This window comes from Chiloscyllium punctatum, chromosome 46 (genome assembly GCF_047496795.1).
Source record: "Chiloscyllium punctatum isolate Juve2018m chromosome 46, sChiPun1.3, whole genome shotgun sequence".
NCBI classification, from domain to species: Eukaryota; Metazoa; Chordata; class Chondrichthyes; order Orectolobiformes; family Hemiscylliidae; genus Chiloscyllium; species Chiloscyllium punctatum.
The window spans coordinates 39,236,069-39,259,374 of NC_092784.1; the positions used below are offsets into that span (position 1 = coordinate 39,236,069).

The 23,306-nt window shown below is 47.4% G+C and overlaps 1 protein-coding gene across 1 annotated transcript; it reads left to right on the top strand.

The window, feature by feature from the left end:
- Positions 1 to 156: 156 nt before the first annotated feature.
- Positions 157 to 21,301, top strand: LOC140468088 (zona pellucida sperm-binding protein 3-like). Its single transcript, XM_072564272.1, has 11 exons — positions 157 to 304; positions 7,726 to 7,903; positions 7,987 to 8,056; positions 18,523 to 18,793; positions 18,909 to 19,255; positions 20,072 to 20,187; positions 20,276 to 20,379; positions 20,469 to 20,646; positions 20,730 to 20,856; positions 20,937 to 21,025; positions 21,112 to 21,301. The coding sequence occupies exons 1-11, from the start codon at positions 157 to 159 to the stop codon at positions 21,299 to 21,301; spliced, it is 1,818 nt and encodes a 605-aa protein (XP_072420373.1).
- Positions 21,302 to 23,306: the final 2,005 nt, after the last annotated feature.

Here is a 23,306-nt window from a genome sequence, read left to right on the forward strand (position 1 = left end):
TGACAGTGACATTTGTGCCTGTTGCCATGTGGGGAACTGTGGGAGCACAAGGGAGATCCTGTCTCCCTCCAGAGGAAGGAGAGACCTTGGAAGCTGGTAGGACATTGACCATCTTGATGTTGGGGATCCTCCCCTCTCCATCTCTCCCTGACTGGAATGTTTGATCTTGCAGAGAGTGAAGCTGGATTGAAGTGGGAAGGGGAGGCCTCACTTGGCCCCCTGATCATCCTGGATACTGGGCTGACCAACCTGGCAACTGAGCCCCTGCCTGAGGTTGAAGGAAGGATACAGGAGAGGTCTCCAGGTGGGGAGCTGCCTACCTGCTAGTTTCCCTTTCTGTCCCTGTTTCTCTCAGTAACCATTGGTTTCTCCTTGTTCTGTCGGTGTGGAGTTGGTTGTGATGGTGACCCTGACTGTGACAGTGGTCTGTCTGATCTCTGCTTCATTGCTGGCCTTGGTCCTGTCCAGGAAACACAAGCAAACACCCACCAACCTGTGATGACATGGTCAATAAAGCAGTGATTCATGGTGTCTTCTGTCTGGAGCTGGTTTTTCTGCATCCTCTTGTTAAAATATTCCTGGGGACAATCTCTGGGCTTTGCCTGTCCAATCCATGCATTGAGCTTCCAGGATGATTGATTGGGTTATTGAAGATATTGTTTGCAGTTTTCTTTATCCAGTGAGTACAGGGGGCTGTAGACCTCGCTGGAAAGGGGTTTCTGAATTTGATGAAATCACTGATTGCAGAACATGTTGGAGGAACTGCTCAGATGATGCAGCATCTGAGGGTGAAACAGCTGGTGTTTCCAGTCTGTTCTGATTCTCTTCAGAAGTGTCCAAGTGGATTCCCACTGTGACTGTCTCCATAGTTCAGTCAGCCAGAGTGAGGCATCCATTGGGGAATGAGTCTCTGCAGGGTCTGGGAGAAATGCCTGCAGCTTTCTCCATATAGGGTTGGCCTCAGGGTGTCAGATACAGCACCTGATTTGGGTGCCAGTGGGGTGAGGACCTGGCTGTGGGGTATACTCCAGGGTTTTGAAGGTTGCTTTTGTGGTGCTGTGGTTGGCTGAAGCAGCCCAGAGAATGGTGCTGTAATGGGCTGAGAATCAGTTGTAGTGGATTCTCAGGTTGTGACTGCCCCAGTAAGCCCTTGGATCCAGATGAGGTTAGTCCTATGCACAGGGCAATGACTTGTTGTGGGGAGGGTGTTTTTGAGGAATAGCGCGCACCAATGCTGATTGGGCAATGGGTTATGTGTGCCTGAGGCAATGACCAGACGGGGGATAGAAAATGGTGGTTTTCATTCCCCTAAAGTGGAAACTGGACTTCCAATTGCTTTCATGGGAGAAGGGTCATGGAAATGGATTGGTTGTAAAATTCTCTCCTTTCCTTGAGAAGGGAAGGAAATTGACTGGCCTAATGTAACTCTAGACCCTGAGCACTAAGCTCATTTTTCCCTCTAATGAGTGAGCCAGCAGCTCTGCTGTATCCAACAGCTTAAGCCTTCCAAAAACAGGATGGACTAAGATTGGTGTGGGTTAGTGAGGGACATAAGCTGCAGAGCTCGGCTGAGGCGGGGCAAATGGAGTTCAATATGGAAAGGTGAGGTGATTCACTTTGGAAGGGGTAACAGGAATGCAGAGTACTGGTTAATGGTAAGAATCTTGGTCGTGCAGATGAGCAATGATCTTGGTGTTCATGTGCATTGACCCCTGAGTGTTCCCACCCAGGCTGGTAGCCTTGTTAAAAAGGCATGTGGTGTTCGGATTTATTCAAGGGATTGAGTTTCAGCTTGTCACAGCTGAAGGATATGCTGCATTTGGACAATTAAACACTTCTCTTGATGGAATTATAGGAAGGATGTGGAAGCTTTGGAAAGGCTGGAGATGAACTAAGATGTTGCCTGGAATGGAGAGAAGGCTGAGGGACTTGAGGCTGTGTTCATGAGAGGGTAGAGGCATTGAATTGAGACCTGAGAATCCAGGTTATAGGGTAGACCAGCAAGTCTTTGCTCCAATGGTGATAGTTAGCATGAGGGGGCCATTTGCTTTCAACTGATAGGTGATCATAACAGGACAGAGGTCAAAGGTAGTTTACTTCAGTAGAAGGCAGGGCATTCTATGCCCCAACAGTAGTAGCCTCATTAATGTGAAGGCCATTTCAATGGTCATTGGATAGGCACATGGATGAGAATGGAACTGTCGGGCTGAAGGGCCTGTGCTGTGCTTGTGTTGTATAAAACACAGCATGGTATACACTGCTACCACTGTTCTCTCTACCAACAGGGTAGCAACACCATGTGGTAAACAGGGAGTTGTCCCCATGGATCTCATGGTGTCCAGAGTCACATAACACAGGTCAAACTGCTGGATACATATGACACTGTGCCAGCTGATGGATCAGTGTTCCTCCAGTGTGAACCCCATTGAGAGGAAGCAGATGGGGGTGAAGGGGCAGAATGTATTCTGGGTGGAGAGGGGAATGGCCAGCCCTGTGACCCAGCCGCCTCATTACTGACTGAGCTGACCAGCTCCTCAAGGGCATTGCTTTGAAAGTGGCTACCTCAACAGATGGAGGGATTCAACAGGATTGAAAAACAGCTGGACCCCATCCTCACCAACTGCTTTTTTATTCTTCTGAAGAAATATCAGGATTGGAGGTAGTGGTAGATGTGATCAATTATGGATTTCAGGAAGGCATTTGACAAGGTTCCTCCTGGGACACTGGTTAGCAAAGGTATATCTCATCGAATACAGAACTAGCCATTTGGAGACAGAACAGGGCCTGAAGGTAGAGGACAGAAGGTGGTGGTGGAGGGTTGCTTTTCAGACTGGAGGCCTGTGACCAATGGAGTGCCACATGGATTGATGCTGGGTTGGTTACTTTGTGCCATTGGGATAAATGATTTGGATGTGAACAGTGAAATGGCAGAGGACTCCAGATTTGAAGGTCTAGAGGACAGTGACGGTTACAACAGGATCGTAATCAGATGGGCATTTAATTTAGATAAAAGCAAGGTGCTGCATTTCCAGAAAATCAAATCTGAGCAGGAGTTGTACACTGAACTGGTAATGCCCTGGGGAGAGTTGCTGAACCAAAACCTTGCAGTGCAGGTTCATGGTTCCTTGAAAGTAGAGTCACAGGTAGAGAGGATAGTGAACAAGCTGTTTGGGAAGTGTTCCTTGTTACTGCTGAGTAGAGTTGGGAGGTCATGGAGCAGCTGTACAGTACATGGTTAGGTCAATGTTGGTATATTATGGGCAATTCTGGTCTCCTTCCTCATGATGCTGTTGTGAAACTTGTAAATCTTTTCTGAACCCTTTCAAGGATGTTGCCAGGGTCGGGGAAATTGAGCTATGGGGAAAGGCTGAATAGACTCGGGCTGTTTTCCCTGGAGTGTTGGAGGATGAGGGGAGACATTAAAGGTTTATAAAATCATGAGGGGCATAGATAACAAATGGACAAGGTCTTTCTATGGGGTGGGGAACCCCCTCTCACCCGAAACCTATGCCCTCCAGTTGTGGAAAGATCTAAACAGGGGACCCAAGGGGCAATGCTCTGATGTAGAGGGTGATCCATGTATGGAATGGGCTGCTGGAGAAAGTGGAGGATGGTACAATTACAGCCTTTAATAGGAAGGGTTTAAATGGGATATGGGCCAGGTGCTAGTACCTGGGCCTAGATTAGGATATCTGGTCATGTATAAGTTGGACCAAAGGGACTGTTTCTGTGTACACCTCAGTCCTGTCTTCACATTGATCTCCATCATGCTAAATGGGACAGACTTCAAACCGGTCATCCAGGCAGAATACAAAGGAGACCAATTGAGTCTGTACCACCATAGAACACACTTCTATCTCCACTCATCTCTCTTTCCCACTTATAGGCCCTGGGTTTGCAGTGTTCTGAAGCTGTGTGTTCATACACACACTTATCCAAGTGTGAGGTTTCCTACATCCATTACCTGTGCTGTCTACAAGATACACTGTACCAATTCACCAAGACTCCTCCAACGTCAGCCAGAAAGTTCACACCTTCCCTCCAAGCTCGACACTTGGAATGTCACAGTAACCATGGTTACAGATTCCCTTGACAGTATCCCTGCATAAAATACTCCCAGATAGTGACAGCACATCGTTTAGTACAGATTTAAACCTGCTCTGCTGCTTTGAGCTAAAGATTAACTGAAAGCAAAGTGCCCTTTACACATTGTCACCATAAAACATTCCCAAACAGGGAGAGAATAAGATTAGATCCAGAGTAAAGTTACCTTCACAGTCTCTCCATCAAACACTCCCAGAAGGAGGACAGCATGGAGTTAGATACACAGTGAAGTCTTCTCCAGAATTCAGTGGACAGTAAAGTTGACACTAGCCCTAAATTGAATGTCAACATCCTTCCACATCTCTGTCACACTCTCCCAGGACAGATACAGTATGGGGTAGTGGTTAGCACTGCTGCCTTGCACCACCACAGACCCAGGCTCATTCCCAGACTCTGGCAACTGGCTGTGTGGAGTTTGCACGTTCTTGCTCTGTCTGTGGTGATTTCCTCCGGATGCTCCAGTTTCCTCCCACAGTCCAAAGATGTGCAGATCAGGTGATTGGTCCATGATTGGCCTGTAGTGTTAGGCACATAAGGCAGAGGGAAATGGGTCTGGGTGGATTACTCTTTGGAAGATCAGGTTTGTTGAGCCAATGGGCCTGCTTCCACACTGTAGGGGAATCTAATCTTTCTACAAAATACACAGCAAATATCTCGCTAAGACTGTCCCAACCAAACATACCCAAGAGGATGTGAAGTATGATGTAAATATGAGGAACACGCACTTTGTTCTGCCCAAACCCTGTCTCCAACCTGCAGCCTATGACCATCTGTCTGTATTTCTCACTGTCACACTCCTGGGTTCAGACCCACCAGTCACCCTCCTCGATCAATGTGACAGAATATTGCAGGTAATGGGAGTCCTGGTCACTTGCTGTCAGCTTGGGTTGGTGATTGTTCCTCACTGTGACCCTGGCTGGGATGGACATGAATATTGATTGGGGGAGGGTCTGACCCCAGCTTTCTCAAACTCCAGACGACCTTTACATTGTCTTTTGGACCTTGCTTCAACTGCTTTTCTGTCTCTACCCTTGTGTTGTCATCCCCATTGGTCTGGAACATTTGGATTCCTCTGAACTACTTGTATAGTTCTTCACTGCTTCAGCTCCACTTCCCGTGGACAGATCCATTTGAATGGAGGGGTCACTCTGTCCAGCTTCATTCTGATGGGTTGTTCTTTGTTAAATAAGCAGAAGGGGCGAGTTGAAGTGCCTTGTGCTGGAAGATTTCCAACTTATTCTCTCTGTGAAATAACCGGGCTCCTGAATGAAAGCTGTTCTGTTCCAATATTTTTGCTAACTACTGCTTCCTTTCCCTGGTCCCTGACGCTCTCCTTTTCTTGAGTCACGTTCCGATTAATCAACCCAGCTCTTGTGTGAACAACCTCTCCTCCTAAAATGTGGGGTTGCCTGTCCTAATATGATGAGGCCAAAAACTACTTGCAGCCTCATTTCTCCTGTTAATGAAAACCATCACCATGTGCCTCAATGTTCCTCTGCCCTGAATGTTTCCTGATGAGCATCTTAGTCCAAGTCATACAGTCACACCTGTCACTACCACTTCTGCTGGCAGTTTATTCCATATTTGCACCACAGTCTGTCTGAAACAGCTACCCCACAACTGCCTCTTGAAGCCCACACCCCCAGATCAGCCCTCGAGCTTACGACTCCCATGATCCCTCCTGGGGAAAAGGACCTCGATAAGGTCAACACTCAACCTCCTATGCTGCAGGATCAAGCAAGTCCCAGCCTCTCCCTATGCCTCAAATTCTCCAGTCCTAGTCTCATCCTTATAAATCGTTTATTCATCCTTTCCAATTTAACAACATCCTTCCCATTGGGTAACCAGAACGGTACACAGTTTTCCAAAAGTGGCCTCATCAATGTTCTGTCGTGTTGCAACATGACACCCAAGCTCCTGTACTGAATGTTATGATCAATGAAGGCAAATGTGTCAAATGCCACCTTCACCACCCTGTCTGCCTGTGATATCACTGTCAATGAACAGGATACCTGAACCCTTTGGTCTCCCTGTGTTCACCTCCACTTCTCAGGGCCCTACCATTAACTGTGTAAGACCTGCCCTGTTTTATCTTCCCCAAAATGCAACACCTTACATTTATCTGCATTAAACGCCATCTTTAATTTCTCATGAAGGGCTTTTGCCCAAAACGCTGATTTTCTTGCTCCTTGGATGCTGCCTGGCCTGCTGTGCTTTTCCAGCACCATTCTAATCTTGACATTAAACTCCATCTGCCATTCCTTGGCCCAACTTGCTTCTCTTCGTTAACCTTCTTCACTGTCCACTGTACCACCAATTTGGTGTCATCGGCAACCTTACTAATCCTGCCTCCTACATTCTCTGTGAAGTCAGTTATATGAATGACAAACAGCAGTGGACCCAGCACCAATCCTGCTGAACACCGCTGGTCACAGGCCTCCAATCCAAATAGCAACCCTCTACCATGACTGTCTCCTGTCGTGAGGCCAATTTTGTATTCAATTGGCAGGCTCACCCTGAAACCCATGTGACCTAACTTTACAAATTAGTCTACCATGTGGAACCTTGTCAAAGGCTTTGCTAAAATCCATGCAAACAACTTTCATCACTTAGCCTTCATCTCTCTCTTTGGTCACCTCTTCCAAAAAACAGTCAAACAATTTTGACAGACGTGGCTTCCCATGCACAAAACCACACTGACTATCCCTAATCAATCCCTGCCTTTGGAAATGCATCTGGATCCTGTCTCTCAGGAGTTTCCTCCAACAACAAACCCATTCCTGACGTCAACCTGTAGTGTTGTGGTTTTTCCATGCTGCAACATAAGCTACCCTTCAGTTTTCCAGCATGTGACCCACAGCTATCGACGATACAAATATCTGTGCTACAGGCCCTGCAATTTCTTCCCTCGCTTCCCATAATGTCCTGACATTCATCTAATCAGGCCGCATGGATTTATCTAGCTTTGTATTTTGAGACTTCTGGCATCACTGCTGCAATGTTGACAGTTTCCGAGACATCCCTGTTTACCTCCAAGTTGCCTCTCTTCCACGTGTCTCTCCCCAGTAAATACAGAAGCAAAATATTGCTTTCAGATCTGACTCACCTCCAGTGATTCCACATATGGACAGCCTTATTGATCTGTTAGGGGCCCTATTCTGTTCTGTTGAGTTTACAGAAAAAACCTCAATCCATTTGATGAACTGAGCATTCCCAGGCTCGAGCAGCCGGTATTCCAATGACAACTGACTGCGAACCATAGAATCCCGATAGTTGGAAGCATACCCTTTGGCTCATTGAGTACACCCCAACCCTGGGGAGAGTGACCCGCTCACCTACCCTCTCCATGTAACACAGCATTTCCTATCATTAACCCACCTAGCCTCCATATTTCTGAGCATTAATAGAAATTTAGCATGGCCAATTCCCTGACTTGCACATCTTTGGACTGTGGAAGAAAAGCAGAGCACCCAGAGAGGACCTACACATACACAGGGAAAATGTGCAAGCTCGCTGCACCTAATGAATAGGATGTAATGGGGGGACTGGGGAGGGATCTCATGGTGTCACTCACAAGCAGATACATTCACTGTCTCCAACTCTTGTCCTCCTGTACTTCAGGTGACTGGCTCACAGAGTGCCCTTCCACTGTCTACGCCCTGGGAGACCTCATTCACATTGAGGCGTCTGTTCCAATGGCCAATCACATGCCCCTGAAGCTGTACATTGATCGTTGTGTAGCTACACTGAGCCCAGACAAGGACCCCACCCCGAGATACAGGATCATTGACTACATTGGGTAAGGAGCTCTCTGCTCTCTCCAGCTGCTCCCATCTCAATGGCTTCCCTCCATTCACTTCACGGCCCTTTGTCCATCTACAGTTGCCTCCTGGACAGCAAAGCTGAGGACTCCTTTTCAACCTTTGTGTTGCCGGGAGCCAGACAAGCTCAGGTTTGACCTGGATGCCCTGTTTCTATGGGGATGAGCATTCCTTGGTAAGAGGAAGCTGCTGATTGGCTTCTCCATAGTGGGAGGGAGTCACTAAATACTGACTTGTTCTGAATGTGTCCCTCAGATTTTCATCACCTGTCACCTGAAAGTTGCTGCAGTGGATCAGGGAGATTCCAGGAACAAAGCTTGTACTTTCCAGAAGCTGCAGAATATGTAGGTTCCCTCTCTCTGTCCCTCAGGGATGTTGTTGTTGGGAGAGGTGATGCACCATGTGGTTGATGGGCTGTTTCTTTGTTTAGCTGGACCCCATTGGAGGAATCTGACAGTGACATGGGGGAACTGTGGGAGCACAAGGGAGATCCTGTTCCCCTCCAGAGGAAGGAGAGACCTTGGTCCTGTAGCTGGTAGGACATTGACCATCTTGATGTTGGGGATCCTCCCCTCTCCATCTCTCCCTGACTGGAGTGTTTGATCTTGCAGAGAGTGAAGCTGGATTGAAGTGGGAAGGGGAGGCCTCACTTGGCCCCCTGATCATCCTGGATACTGGGCTGACCAACCTGGCAACTGAGCCCCTGCCTGAGGTTGAAGGAAGGATACAGGAGAGGTCTCCAGGTGGGGAGATGCCTACCTGCTGGTTTCAGGCTGAGAGCATTTGATCAGTATGGTGGTTCACTCTGTATCCCTGCCTCTTTGACCAGGCTCTGGACATGGTGTCAATTGGAACCATAGCCATCAATCTCAGTGAAGCAAGCAGAACACGCTGGAGAAACTCAGTCAACCTCACAGCATCTGTGGGAGAAAGACATGATGTTTCAAGTGTCTTCTGAGACTCTCTTCAGAAGTGTCCAATTGGGTTTGCAACATGAACGGTTTCTCTCTCCTCAGCTGCTGCCAGAACTGAGTTTTTCCAGCAGTTTGCGAGCTTCAGATCTCAGACAGCCATATTGGGATTTTGAAACTGAGGGGCTAGTTAAACAGGTATGAGGGGCCAAATGGTCCCTTCATGCCCATAAACCACAATGCTGTGTCTCAGTGCATTCTGAAACCTTTCGCGTACAGTCCAAAGATCAAACATGTTAAATACTGCAGGACGGGTGGACCAGTCTTGTATTCCCCAAGTGAATTTCCGACTGTCCTGACCCCTCTTGAACAAGCTGTTTTCTGGTGGGTTATTTCAACTTGGAGTTTATTGAGGGAGTGTATTCATCCACTGGGGGGAAAATGGATTGTTGTCGGGATTGAATTCAATATGGAGAAGGTTTCAGACACTCATTTGTCCTTGGTGCTGGGTGTCAGATACACAGCCTGATTGCTGAGGGATGGTAAGCGAGCTGGGTGTGATCAGAGAGTGTCAGAAGCATTAGGACGGAATGGTTTGTGGTTAAAGTGGTTGTGGAATCAGTGGAGAATGGAGCAGACCATGGGTGAGGTGAGGACCCAGCAATATTATTGCTGGCCTGTGAATCCAGAGCCCTGGGTAACTTTCTGTGGACCGCAGTTTGATTCCTGCCACACAGCAGATGATGCAATCTGAATACATTAAAACAATCGGGAATTATGAGCCTAATGATGAGTCTGAACACATTGATTGTTGAAGATCCCCATCTGACTCACTAATGATCCTTTTTTAGGGAAAGTAATGACTGTCCTTAACTGGTCCAGCCTATATGAGACTCACTGAAACGAAGCTGAACCTTGACTACCCTCTGGATAAGTCGGGATGGGCAATAAATACTGGCCTAACCAGTGATGACTTACAAGGAGTGGTGCTGCAATGGGTTCTCAACCGATGACTGGCTTGGTAAGGCTGGGAACCAGAGGAGGTTAGTGCCATCACCAAGGCCATGCCAGGTGATGGAGCAAGCTGTGGTCAATTGCACAGAAACTGTCTACAGCCTTCAGAGGATGGGCACTGGGTTAGGCCAATCACACTGAAGGCCATTGGTGTGTTGCTCATTGGCAGGGATGGCAACCTGATTTGAAGGAGTTTGTTATCAGACTTGGAGAGAAACTGATTAGTATTAGCACCAATGAAGGTGGAAGGGGAACTCCAGTAGCCATCAGTCTAATGGGAACAGGATCTGTTTTGGGAGTTTTTTTCCTTTTATCCCCATAGTACCACCTAACTGCGGTAGTGCTTATTTTTTCCCCAGCACCCATGGTGTGTGTGTGTGTGTGCACGTGCGTGCGTGCGCAGGTGTGAGACAGAGTGAAAGACACAAGGTGCACAAATCTTTAGTCAATTTCCACCACCAGGGAGATAGGAAAACACCCAGGTGGCCCGTGACAAGCACTGCCCTTCATATCAAAGGGCTTTGTCATCAAAACAGTGAAGGGGAGGGTAGGGACTAACTCAAAATAGAGTTGGAGGGAGAAATAATACACTCCACTCCCTGCGGCGCCCACCTCTCCCTGAACAACTCCAGGGTGTTGGTGGACACCGTGTGCTCCTTCGCCAAGGACACCCGGGCTCTAACGTAACCCCGGAAGAGGGGCAGGCAGTCGGCCCTAACGACCCCCTCCACGGCCCGCTGCCTGGACCTGTTGATGGCCAGTTTGGCCAGGCCCAGGAGCAGACCCACGAGGAGGTCCTCGGACCTGCCCTCCCTCCTCTGTACCGGGTGCCCGAAGATCAGGAGCGTGGGACTGAAGTGCAGCCAGAAACAGAGGACAAGGTTTTTAAGAAAATCAAAAAGGGAGTGCAAACGCCCACACCCAATATATACATGGTCCACGGACTCCACAGCGCCACAGAACAAGCAGTTGGGCTGGGAGTCCGTGAACCACCGCAATCTGCGGTTGCAGGGGACTGCTGCGTGCAGCACCCTCCACCCCAGATCCCCGAGAGAAAGGGGGAGGACTCCCGCGTAGAGAGCCCTCCACTGGGGATCTCCACCGCCCGGTGGCAAATGGGCACGCCAAGGAGTGTCCGGATGGTGGATGAGGGAGAAGAGGTGGACGGTGTGCAGCAGTAGTCTATACAGGGCCCTCCTTTTTACCCCCTGGAAGGGAACAAGATTAAAATTCCGGAGGCGGCTCAGGTTGTGGGGCACAGGCTCCCGCGGAAAGTACGGGACCTTGGGGCCAATGTGATGTTTTGGTAGTTTAAAATGTATTTGGATCATTAATGTACTTTGGGACAGGAAATCTGCCATTCTTGCTGAGTCTGGCCAACATGTGACTCCAGGCCTACAGCAATGGGGTTGTATTTAACCCACTGAAATGAGTGAGCTTGCAGCTGAGGTGTATCCCACAGTTTAAAGCCTTGAATAAAACTGGCTGGGAAACGTGGCCTTACCCCAGTAACCAGAAACTAACAGGACAGGCAGCCCTGCAAGGGTCTCCTTTGCACCATCTCAGGGCCAGTGCTATCAGACAAGCCCAGGCTGACCCTGCCATAATTACAGCATTGTACATGACACAGGATGCCCCAAAGACCACAATCACCATCCCTGGGTGTGTCCTGTCCCACAGACAGGACATCCAAAGATGGCAGCACACAGTGTGCGACAGGAAGCAGTTGTCTACATTGTATTAACTTGGATTGAACGTTGGTTGGCTGATAGGAAACAAAGAGTAGTGATAAACGGCACCATTTCGGAATGGAAGGCAGTGACCAGTGGGGTACCGCAGGGATCAGGACTGGGATCGCAGATTTTTACAATCTGTTAATGATATAGAAGATGGTATTAGCAATGACATTAGCAAATTTGCTGATGATACTAAGCTTGGTGGCAGGGTGAAATGTGATGAGGATGTTAGCAGATTACAGGGGGACCTGGGCAAGTTAGGTGAGTGATCAGATGCATGGCAGATGCAGTTTAATGTGGATAAATGTATGGTCATCCACTTTGGTGGCAAGAACAGGAAGGCAGATTACTACCTAAATGGAAACAATTTAGGTAAAGGGGCAGTGCAGAGAGATCTGGGTGTTCTTGTACACCAGTCAATGAAGGTAAGCATGCAGGTACAGCAGGTAGTGAAGAAGGCTAATAGCATGCTGGCCTTCAGAACAAGAGGGATTGAGTATAGAAGCAAAGAGGTTCTTCTGCAGCTGTACAGGGCCCTGGTGAGACCACACCTGGAGTACTGTGTGAAGTTCTGGTCTCCAAATTTGAGGAAAGACATTCTAGCTATTGAGGGAGTACAGCGTAGGTTCACGAGGTCAATTCCTGGAATGGTGGGATTACCTTATACTGAGACTGGAGCAACTGGGCTTGTATACCCTTGGGTTTAGAAGACTGAGAGGGGATCTGATTGGGACGGATAAGATTATTAAAGGATTGGACACACTGGAGGCAGGAAACATGTTTCCGTTGATGGGTGAGTGCCAAACCAGAGGATACAGCTTAAAAATACGGGGTAGACCATTTAGGACAGAGATGAGGAGAAACGTCTTCACCCAGAGAGTGGTGGCTTGTGGAATACTCTTCCCCAGAGGGCAGTGGAGGCCCAGTCTCTGGATTCATTTAAGAAAGAGCTGGATAGAGCTCTCAAGGATTGTGGAATCAAGGGTTATGGAGATAAGGCAGGAACAGGATACTGATTAAGGATGATCAGCCATGATCACATTGAATGGTGGTGGAGGCTCGAAGGGCAGAAGGGCCTACTCCTGCACCTATTGTCTATTGACTCTGGAACCCATGGAGGCTCATGGTACCAGGTCAAACATAGGTATGGCAAGTGCCTGCTGGTGAATCAGTGCTCCTCCATGTGGACAGTAATCTCCCTCATCCTAAATAGGAATAGATTTCAAACAGCTCATTGAATCCAAAGACAGAAGAGGCCCATTGATTATACACCACAAAACCCATGGACCACCACTTGTCCCACTTTACTTCTCTGGGCCCACACTTGAATGTTATTGACACTGCGTGATTTTAAAGGTTGAAGGTTTCCCACCTGGATTACCCTCTCTCGCAGTGTATTCCTGACACCTGGGTGAAAACATTTCTCATCACAATCCCTCACAAACTCCTGCATTACCCTAGAAAATTATCTCCCTTGGACATTGATCCTTCAACTAAGCAGAACAGCAGCTTTCTATTCACCTGGTCCCTAATCTTATACCCCTCCACCAAATCTCCTCTCAACCTCTCTGCTCCAAGAGAGCAACCTTCTGAGCTTATCCAAGGTCTCCTCGTAGCTGCTATGTTCCATCCCAGACAACATTCGGGTGAATCTCCTCTGTACCCTCTCCAGTATAACCACACCCTTCCTGTAGTGGGGTGACCAGAACTGCACACAGTACTACAGCTGTGTCCTCTAATCAAAGATCTGTCCAGCTTCAACATGACCTCCCTGTTCTTACAGTTTATACTTGAACTGACACAGGGCAAGCATCAACATGTCATTTTAACTCCGCTATAAACCTATCCAGCCCCCTTCAGGGGTCTGTGGAATAGTATCCCAAGATCCCTCTGTTCCTGAGCTTCCTAGTGTCCTGCCTCATTGAGTACTACCTTTCCTTCTTTGTTCCCTCGAAAGTGCATCCCTTCACATTTCTCAGGGACAGAATAAGAACAAGGAGCAGTAGGCGGCCATCTGGCTGATCTTTTTGTGGCCTTAGCCCCACTTACCCGCCCTCTCACTGTAACCGTTAATTCTTCTATTGTTCGCCTTCGAACCATTGACTGAAGTAACATCAACTAACTTCATTGGGGCAGGGAATTCCATAGATTCACAACCCTCTGTGTGAAGATGTTCCTTCTCAATTCAGTCTGAAATCGGTTCCTTCTAATTGAGCTATATCCACCTGTCCTAGTTTCACCTGCCAGTGGAAACATCCTCTCTATGTCTATCACATCTATTCCTGTCATCATTTTATATGTTTCTCTAAGATCATCCCTCATTCTTCTGAATTCCAATGAACATAATCCCAGTCTACTCCATCTCTCCTCATAACCCATCTCTCTCAACGCTGGAACCCACCCAGTGAACCACCTCTGCGTCCTCTCTCGTGTCGGTACATCCTTTCTCCAGGAAGACCAAAACTGCACGCGATACTCCAGGTATGGCCCCACCAGCAGCCTGTGCTGCCACAATATAATCTCCCTGCTTTTCAACACAATCCCTTTAGCAATAAAAGGACAATTTTCCATTTGCCATCTTAATTACCTGCTGTACCTGCAGACCAACTTGGGATTCATGCTCAAGGACACCCAGGTCCCTCTGCAATGGCAGCATGCTGCAACTTTTTACCATTCAAGTATTCGTCCTTTTTACTGTTACTCCTCTCAAAATGGATGACTTCACACTTATTAACATTATATTCCATTTGCCTGACCTTTGCCCCTCACTGAAAGTATCTAGGTTCCTCTGTAAAGTTCACAGTCCTTCAAACACTTTGCATCTTTGTGGCATTTGCAAACGTTGACACACTGCTCCTCGATCCCAATTCCAAATCATCTGTGTAAATTGTGAATAATTGCAGCCCCAACAACGATCCCGAAGGCACAGCGCTAGTTATTGTTTGCTAACCAGAGTCGCACACACTCCTCCCCAGGCTTTGCTTCCTATTAGTCAACCAATCCTGTATCCATATTAATACTTTACCCATAATGCCATGCATCTTTACCTTATGCAGCAGCCTCTTGTGTGGCACCTTGTTGAAGGCCTTTTGGAAATCCACTGGCTCCCTGTGCTCCACCGTGCTCATCATGGTTTCATAGAATTCCAACAGATGAGTTAAGAGTGAGCTGCCCTTCATGAACTCACGCTGCATCTGCCCAATGGGACAATTTCTATCTTGACACCTTACTATTCCTTCCTTGATCACAGACTCAAGCATCTTCCCCACTACAGAGGTTAAGCCAACCGGTCTACAATTCCCCATCTTTTGTCTACTGTCCTTTTTAAACATTTGCTGTTTTCCAATCTGCTGGAACTGCCCCAGAGAACAGCAAGTTTTGGAACATTCCCACAAGTGCACTTGCTCTTCCTCCTGCCATCTCTTTTAGCCCCCTGCGATGCCTTCCATCAGGGCCAAGAGACTTGTCATCTTAGCTCCATGAGCTTGCCCAAAGATACCTCTTCCCTGATCGTGATTGTTTCCAGGTCCTCCCCTACCTTTGTCTCTTTGTCAATTACTGGCACATTATTCATGTCCTTCACTGTGAAGGCTGACACCCAATACCCTGTTCAATGCCTCGGCCATTTCATCATATCCCATGACTAAATGCCCCTTCTCATCCTCTAGGACACCAATGTTTACTTTAGCCATTCTTTTTCATTCCAAACATTTATAGAAACCTTTGCAATCTGTCTTTATATTCTGGGCTAGTTCTTATTCCTCTCATAGACGATCTTTCTTTTCTTTAGAGCTCTATTTCCCAACTTTCCCAATGTTGTGCTTTCCCATGACTTCTCATTTGATTCAATAGCCTCCCTTAGCAGATTATCCCTTTTCTTACAATCGTTTCACTGGAATATACTTTTGCTGAGCATGTTGTAAAATTACTTTGAAAGTCCTCCATTGCTCGTCAACTGTCCCACCATAAAGTCTTTGAATCCAGTCTACTTTAGCCAAATCCTCCCTCATCCTATTGAGGTCTCCCTTGTTTAATCACAGGGCTCTGGTATCGGATTTTACCTTCACGCTCTCCAGCTTTATTCTAAATTCAACCAAACTGTGATTGCTCCTTCCAAGAAGATTCCGAAATATGAAGTCTTTAATTATTCCTGTCTCATTACACAGGACCTGATCGAGGATAGCTTGCTCCCTCCTCATTCCCATTACAATGTGATGTACAATTTGGTAGCCTATAGATGACACCTATCAGTGACTTTTTCCTTCCTTGAATTCTCCATGGAACCAATATCATCTCTCAGCAACACCCAGATGTCATCCTTGGATATCAGAAGCGGCATTACCTCCCTTACCTTCCTGTCTGTCTGTCTGTCCTTCCGAATACCTGATACCCCTGGATATTTAACTCCCAGTCGTGACCACCCTGTAACCGTGTCTCCATAATGGCTACTAAATCATTTCATTTGTGACGATTTGTACCATTAACTGATCGATCTTGTTACAAATGCTACGAGCGTTCAGCTAAAAATTGTCCTTATGCTCGTTTTCATACCTTCGTGATTCCCAACATCTCTGATAACGTCTCCAGAGTTATCCTTCCTTTTTCCTTCTTTCATGGTCTGCCTTGTAGTTAAAGGGGGAGAAGGAGAAGACAGCAGATGCTGGAAAACAGAGTCAAACAGTGTGGTGCTGGAAAAGCACAGGAGGCAGCATCCAAGGAGCAGAAGAGTCGACGTTCATCATCATCAAGCTCTTCATCAGGAATGATGAACTTCATCAGTTTAGGTGGAGACCATCCCTTCTACACAGATCCCTCCTGTTCTAAAACTGATGCCAATACCCCATGAAATGGAACCCCTCCTTCCCTTCCCACACCACTCCTGACCACATTTTCCCTTCTCTAATTTCCTCATCCCTAAGCCAATTTGTACCTCTCACTAATGCGGCCATTGGACCAATCCATTTGTATCCTCCTCCAACCTAACACATCCCTCTGCATTGTCAACCACCCGGCCAATCATTGTGTCACCCACAAATTAACTTATCATCCTCGCCTGCACTCTCGGACATCATTTATGGATATGACAAACAGCGTGGGACCCAGCACCAATCCAAGCGGTACACCCCTGCTCCAGTCTCACAGATAAACTTCAACCACCACCCTCTGTCTCCTGCTCAAAGACAGTTCTGGATCGAACTTCCAAACGTACCCTGGATCCAATGAGATTTTATCTTTATTAACTTCTCGTGTGGGACCTTGTCTCAGGCCTTACTGAAATCTATAGAAACTGCATTGTCTACTTCACCACCATCAACATTCCCTCACTCCAACATTGGTCGACACTGACGGATTGTGTGCGGTCTACAAAATACACTGCAGCAATATACCAAGGCTCCTCCAACAGGAACTTCCAAACCTGTGACCTCTCGCACCCAGCAAGTTCACACCTTCCTCCCATGTTACACAGTTGGAACGTCACTGAAACTGGGTTCACACGTTCCTGTACCACACTCCCTAACACCTTCTCAAGGAGAGCTGGGGGTTGGTCAGGAAATGTTGGCATGGCCAGCACTGCCCACATCCGCCCAGTAACCAATAAAAATAAGCAGGCAGTAACCAACCAAGAGAGGAGCCCCCAGGGGGGTGTGAATGGAAGGACAATGAGCACAACAACATCCAGAGGAAAAGGAGTTTGAACCAAAACATACAGAAAGAAATTAAGCAAAACGGGGCTGAGGAGATGTCCTGGATTTGTTGAACACCATGTTGTGTGAAAAGCTGCAAAGTGACTCAGTGAAAGAGGAGGTGCTTTTCCTCGTGTTTACACTGAGCTTTATCCCAGCACAGCTGGAGGCCATAGGCCTCAATCCTGTCCCCATCAACACTCCCACAGGAAGGTACAGATCAGGCTCAGATACAGACTGAGGCTCCTTTATACTGAAAGGAATGGTCCCTCTACAATTTTACACTGAAGCAAAAACTCCCCCTACCCTGTCCCCATCAAACAGGGACAGCGTACAGATTGATAATGTATAAAGCTCCCTGTTCTCTTTTAAGCTGAAAGTGAACCTGCCTCAACACTATTCATATCAAACACTCCCAGAACAGGGACATGATGCAATGAGATTCTTACAAATAAAACACTATCTACACTTTGAAACTGAAAGTAAAGCTCAATCTTCCTTTTTAAATTGAACATAAAGCTCCCTCAACACCCCAAACCTACTGTCGTCCCACCTACCTTCGCTCACCACACCCCGACACCCATCCTCCTATTAATCTCACAGCCCCCTTTCCCAACCCACATTCCTGATGACAGGCTGATGCCTGAAACACTGACTCACTTGCTCCTTGGATTTTGCAGAACCTGCTGTGCTTTACCACACTTTACGACTTTCATCTCCAGCCTCTTCAGTCCTCACTTTCACCCTCAATATCATCCCAACCAATCAATCTCTCCCAAAAGCAAGGTCAGCGTGGGATTAGATACAGAATACAACTTCCCCTGCACATTTACACTGAAAGTAAAGCTGCTTCTACACTTGTAAACTAAATGTAAAGCTACACCGTTTACAGCAAACACGAACAATGCAGAAACATCACAGAGTTAGAAACAAAGTAAGTGACCCTACTCTTTACAACTGAAACAAAAGCTTCCTCCATTCTTGAAAACTGGAAGGAAAGTTGTCCCCAGGACAGAGACAGCACAACGTGAAATACAGAGTAAAACTACCTCTACTCTATGAATTAAAAATGAACTGAAAGTTACATTCTCCCTACAGTGCCCCAGCCAAGGACAGGTTTAGATACAGAATAAAGCTTCTTCCAACATATACTCCCAAGGATAGTACAGTCCAAGGGAAATCCCTTCATTCTGCTCAAACCCTGTTTCCAATTCCTATTCCCATACAATCTCTCCATGGTTCTCACTATCAGACTCCCCAGATCAAGATGGGCACAATACAGCAGACCCTCTCCAAGTTCAACGGGTTACCTTTGATGATTGTAGTCATGGAGCCTTCCACGAGATCGTGTGGAGCTGAATCCAGTCAGGTGACAGCACAGGAACTCACAGCTACTCCTATTGGTCCAAATGAAATGGATCCTCCTGAGAATAAACCCATGAGTTCAGTCATTGGTGGAGATTGTAGAGATTGGGGCTGGTTGATTGGTTCAATGTTGCTGCTCCTAGTCACATTGGTATCAGGTGAGTGTGGGTTGTGTGTATAAAAGGAGCTGGTTGGGGAATGTGGGGATGGTTGAGTTGTTTGGGATCATGGGTGATTTTGTAATGAGGGGTTTGTTCCCTGTGCTAATGTTAGTTGGAGCTGTCTGTTGCTCTGACACATGGCAGCAGTTTTTGAACCAGAGGTTTCCATGGGGAATTGTGAGAGCCAGCCCTGTTCCTGAGCGAGTCCCTTCTCCTGGGGGTTTCAGTTTCCCAGTGTCTGAGGTTGTGAGTGTGTCCCCACTACAGACTGTGATGGTGCAGTGTGGAGAGCACAACCTGCTGGTCAGGGCCCAACTGGATTTATTTGGAACTGGGCACCTGATTAAAGCTGCTGACCTGACCCTGGGGACAGTAGGCTGTCAGCCAACCAGGGTCTACCCTGAGAACCACACTGTCCTCTTTGACTATGGGCTGCATGAGTGTGGCAGCAGATTGCAGGTAATGGGAGTTCTCTCCACTTGCAGGAAGTTTGGGTCGTAGATGGTTCCAGTGAGGGTTACATTGAGGAACATTGACTTATTGAGGGTCTGTCTCCTGCTAGTTTCCTATGCTGGATTAGACTAGACCTTAATTGGTCTCTGTCTCAAAACTTGTGCTGCTGTTCTCATTGGTTTGGAAGCTTCTGATTATACAGGTGGTTCTGTTCTGTTTTTGTCTGTGCATTAGCTGTAATTGTGGTGAAGTGTGACTGGTTTGATCTTTCACCTGAATGTGAATAGAACACTACACTTTCTATCAGTGCCTTCCAGCATAACTCTTCCCTACAGTGAAGTCACACAAGAACACAGCTGTCATGTTATAGCAGAATGATGTGCTTAGTTTTGTGGTGAGCAGTGTATTATCCTCAATCAGATTGGTTTTTGACTCACTGTCTAGTTCCATCCCAATTATGGGCCTGTTGTGAATAAATTGACTTGTCTGGTCCTTGAGCTCCATATCTGACCTGTTGGTAAAACTGTTTGGGTTCCATTCTGGTGAATTGTTTTTGAACTTGTTTCTGTTTCTCACCTGAAGTTGATGTTTCACTAACTTTGACTGTAATCCCTTCCCATAATCTGAAGACTTCCTGTTTTACCTTGACTAACCCCTGACCTGTGACCTATTGCACTCCAGTAATGGTCCCTCCAGCCCTCAGGTGAAGAGATTGTCGCCTTCTGTAAAGAATTCATTTAATGTGATGCTGTTGTTGTGAACTCTGTGTAGATCCTTCTCATGAAGAATCAGTTTCTCATTCCTTAACCTGCTGTCTTCCAGATCACTGGGGATTTCCTGATCTACACCACCCACCTGACCCACATCCCAAACTATCCTGGATCTGTCATTGTGAGAACCAATGGGGCTGTTGTTCCCATTGAGTGTCGTTATTTGAGGTGAGAATCTTTACTTGATTGTCAATATGATCCCCTGCTGCTGTTGTCTGACCCTGGCCTAAAATGGCTGCCCTGTCTCTTTCCCCAGGAAGGGCAACGTGAGCAGTAACCCCATCAATCCCACCTGGATCCCATTCAGCTCCACCAGGTCTGGAGAAGGCCATCTGTCATTCTCCCTGCGTCTAATGAATGGTACGTGATGGGTGATTGGGGAGGGATCTCCTGGTATCACTCACTGTGACTTACGTTCACTCTCCAACCCTTGTCCTTCTGTACTTCAGGTGACTGGCTTACAGAGCGCCCTTCCACTGTCTACTCACTGGGAGACCTCATTCACATTGAGGCGTCTGTTTCAATGGCCAATCACATGCCCCTGAAGCTGTACATTGATCGCTGTGTAGCTACGCTGAGCCCAGACAAGGACTCCACCCCGAGATACAGGATCATTGACTACAATGGGTAAGGAGCTCTCTGCTGTCTCCAGCTGCTCCCATCTCAATGGCTTCCCTCCATTCACTTCACTGCCCTTTGTCCATCTACAGTTGCCTCCTGGACAGCAAAGCTGAGGACTCCTTTACAACCTTTGTGTTGCCGGGAGACGGGCAGGAGCCAGACAAGCTCAGGTTTGATCTGGATGCCTTTCGTTTCTATGGAGATGAGAATTCTTTGGTAAGAGGAAGCTGCTGATTGGCTTCTCCATAGTGGGAGGGAGTCACTAAATACTGACTTGTTCTGAATGTGTCCCTCAGATTTTCATCACCTGTCACCTGAAGGTTGCTGCAGTGGATCAGGGAGATTCCAGGAACAAAGCTTGTACTTTCCAGAAGCTGCAGAATATGTAGGTTCCCTCTCTCTGTCCCTCAGGGATGTTGTTGTTGGGAGAGGTGATGCACCATGTGGTTGATGGGCTGTTTCTTTGTTTAGCTGGACCCCATTGGAGGAATCTGACAGTGACATTTGTGCCTGTTGCCATGTGGGGAACTGTGGGAGCACAAGGGAGATCCTGTTCCCCTCCAGAGGAAAGAGAGACCATGGTCCTGAAGCTGGTAGGACATTGACCATCTTGATGTTGGGGATCCTCCCATCTCCATCTCTCCCTGACTGGAATGTTTGATCTTGCAGAGAGTGAAGCTGGATTGAAGTGGGAAGGGGAGGCCTCACTTGGCCCCCTGATCATCCTGGATACTGGGCTGACCAACCTGGCAACTGAGCCCCTGCCTGAGGTTGAAGGAAGGATACAGGAGAGGTCTCCAGGTGGGGAGCTGCCTACCCGCTAGTTTCCCTTTCTGTCCCTGTTTCTCTCGTAACCATTGGTTTCTCCTTGTTCTGTAGGTCTGGAGTTGGTTGTGATGGTGACCCTGACTGTGACAGTGGTCTGTCTGATCTCTGCTTCGTTGCTGGCCTTGGTCCTGTCCAGGAAACACAAGCAAACACCCACCAACCTGTGATGACATGGTCAATAAAGCAGTGATTCATGGTGTCTTCTGTCTGGAGCTGGTTTTTCTGCATCCTCTTGTTAAAATATTCCTGGGGACAATCTCTGGGCTTTGCCTGTCCAATCCATGCATTGAGCTTCCAGGATGATTGATTGGGTTATTGAAGATATTGTTTGCAGTTTGCTTTATCCAGTGAGTACAGGGGGCTGTAGACCTCACTGGAAAGGGGTTTCTGAATTTGATTAAATCACTGTTTGGAGAACATGTTGGAGGAACTGCTCAGATGATGCAGCATCTGAGGGTGAAACAGCTGGTGTTTCCAGTCTGTTCTGATTCTCTTCAGAAGTGTCCAAGTGGATTCCCACTGTGACTGTCTCCATAGTTCAGTCAGCCAGAGTGAGGCATCCATTGGGGAATGACTATCTGCAGGGTCTGGGAGAAATGCCTGCAGCTTTCTCCATATAGGGTTGGCCTCAGGGTGTCAGATACAGAACCTGATTTGGGAGCCAGTGGGGTGAGACCTGGCTGTGGGGTATCCTCCAGGGTTTTGAAGGTTGCTTTTGTGGTGCTGTGGGTGGCTGTAGGGTCAGTGCAGGCTGAAGCAGCCCAGAGAATGGTGCTGTAATGGGCTGAGAATCAATTTTAGTGGATTCTCAGGCTGTGACTGCCCCAGTCAGCCCTTGGATCCAGATGAGGTTAGTCCTATCCACAGGGCAATGACTGGTGGTGGGGAAGGAGATTCGGGGAATGGCATACCCCAATGCTGATTGGGCAATGAGTTATGTGTGCCTGAGGCTATGACCAGACGGGGGATAGAAAATGGGTGGTTTTCATTTCCCTAAAATGGAAACTGGACTTCCAACTCCTTTCATGGGAGAAGGGTCATGGAAATGGATTGGTTGTAAAATTCTCTAATTCCCTTGAGAAGGGAAGGAAATTGACTGGCCTAATGTGACTCTAGACCCTGAGCACGAAGCTCACTTTACCCTCTAATGAGTGAGCCAGCAGCTCCAAAAACTGGATGGACTAAGATTGGTATGGGTTAGTGAGGGACATAAGCTGCAGAGCTCGGCTGAGGCGGGGCAAATGGAGTTCAATATGGAAAGGTGAGGTGGTTCACTTTGGAAGGAGTAACAGGAATGCAGAGTACTAGGTTAATGGTAAGAATCTTGGTCGTGCAGATGAGCAATGATCTTGGCGTCCATGTGCATTGACCCCTGAGAGTTCCCACCCAGGCTGGTAGCCTTGTTAAAAAGGTATATGGTGGTAGGATTTATTCAAGGGATTGAGTTTTGGAACAATGAGCTTGTCACAGCTGTAGAATATGCTGCATTAGGACTATTAAACACTTCTCTTGATGGAATTATAGGAAGGATGTGGAAGCTTGGGAAAGGCTGGAGGAGATGAACTAAGATGTTTCCTGGAATGGAGAGAAGGCTGAGGGACTTGAGGCTGTGTTCATGAGAGGGTAGAGGCATTGAATTGAGACCTGAGAATCCAGGTTAGATAGGGTAGACCAGCATGTCGTTCCTCCAATGGTGATCGTTAGCATGAGGGGCCATTTGCTTTAAACTGATAGGTGATCATAACAGGACAGAGGTCAAAGGTAGTTTACTTCAGTAGAAGGCAGGGCATTCTATGCCCCAACAGTAGTAGCCTCATTAATGTGAAGGCCATTTCAAT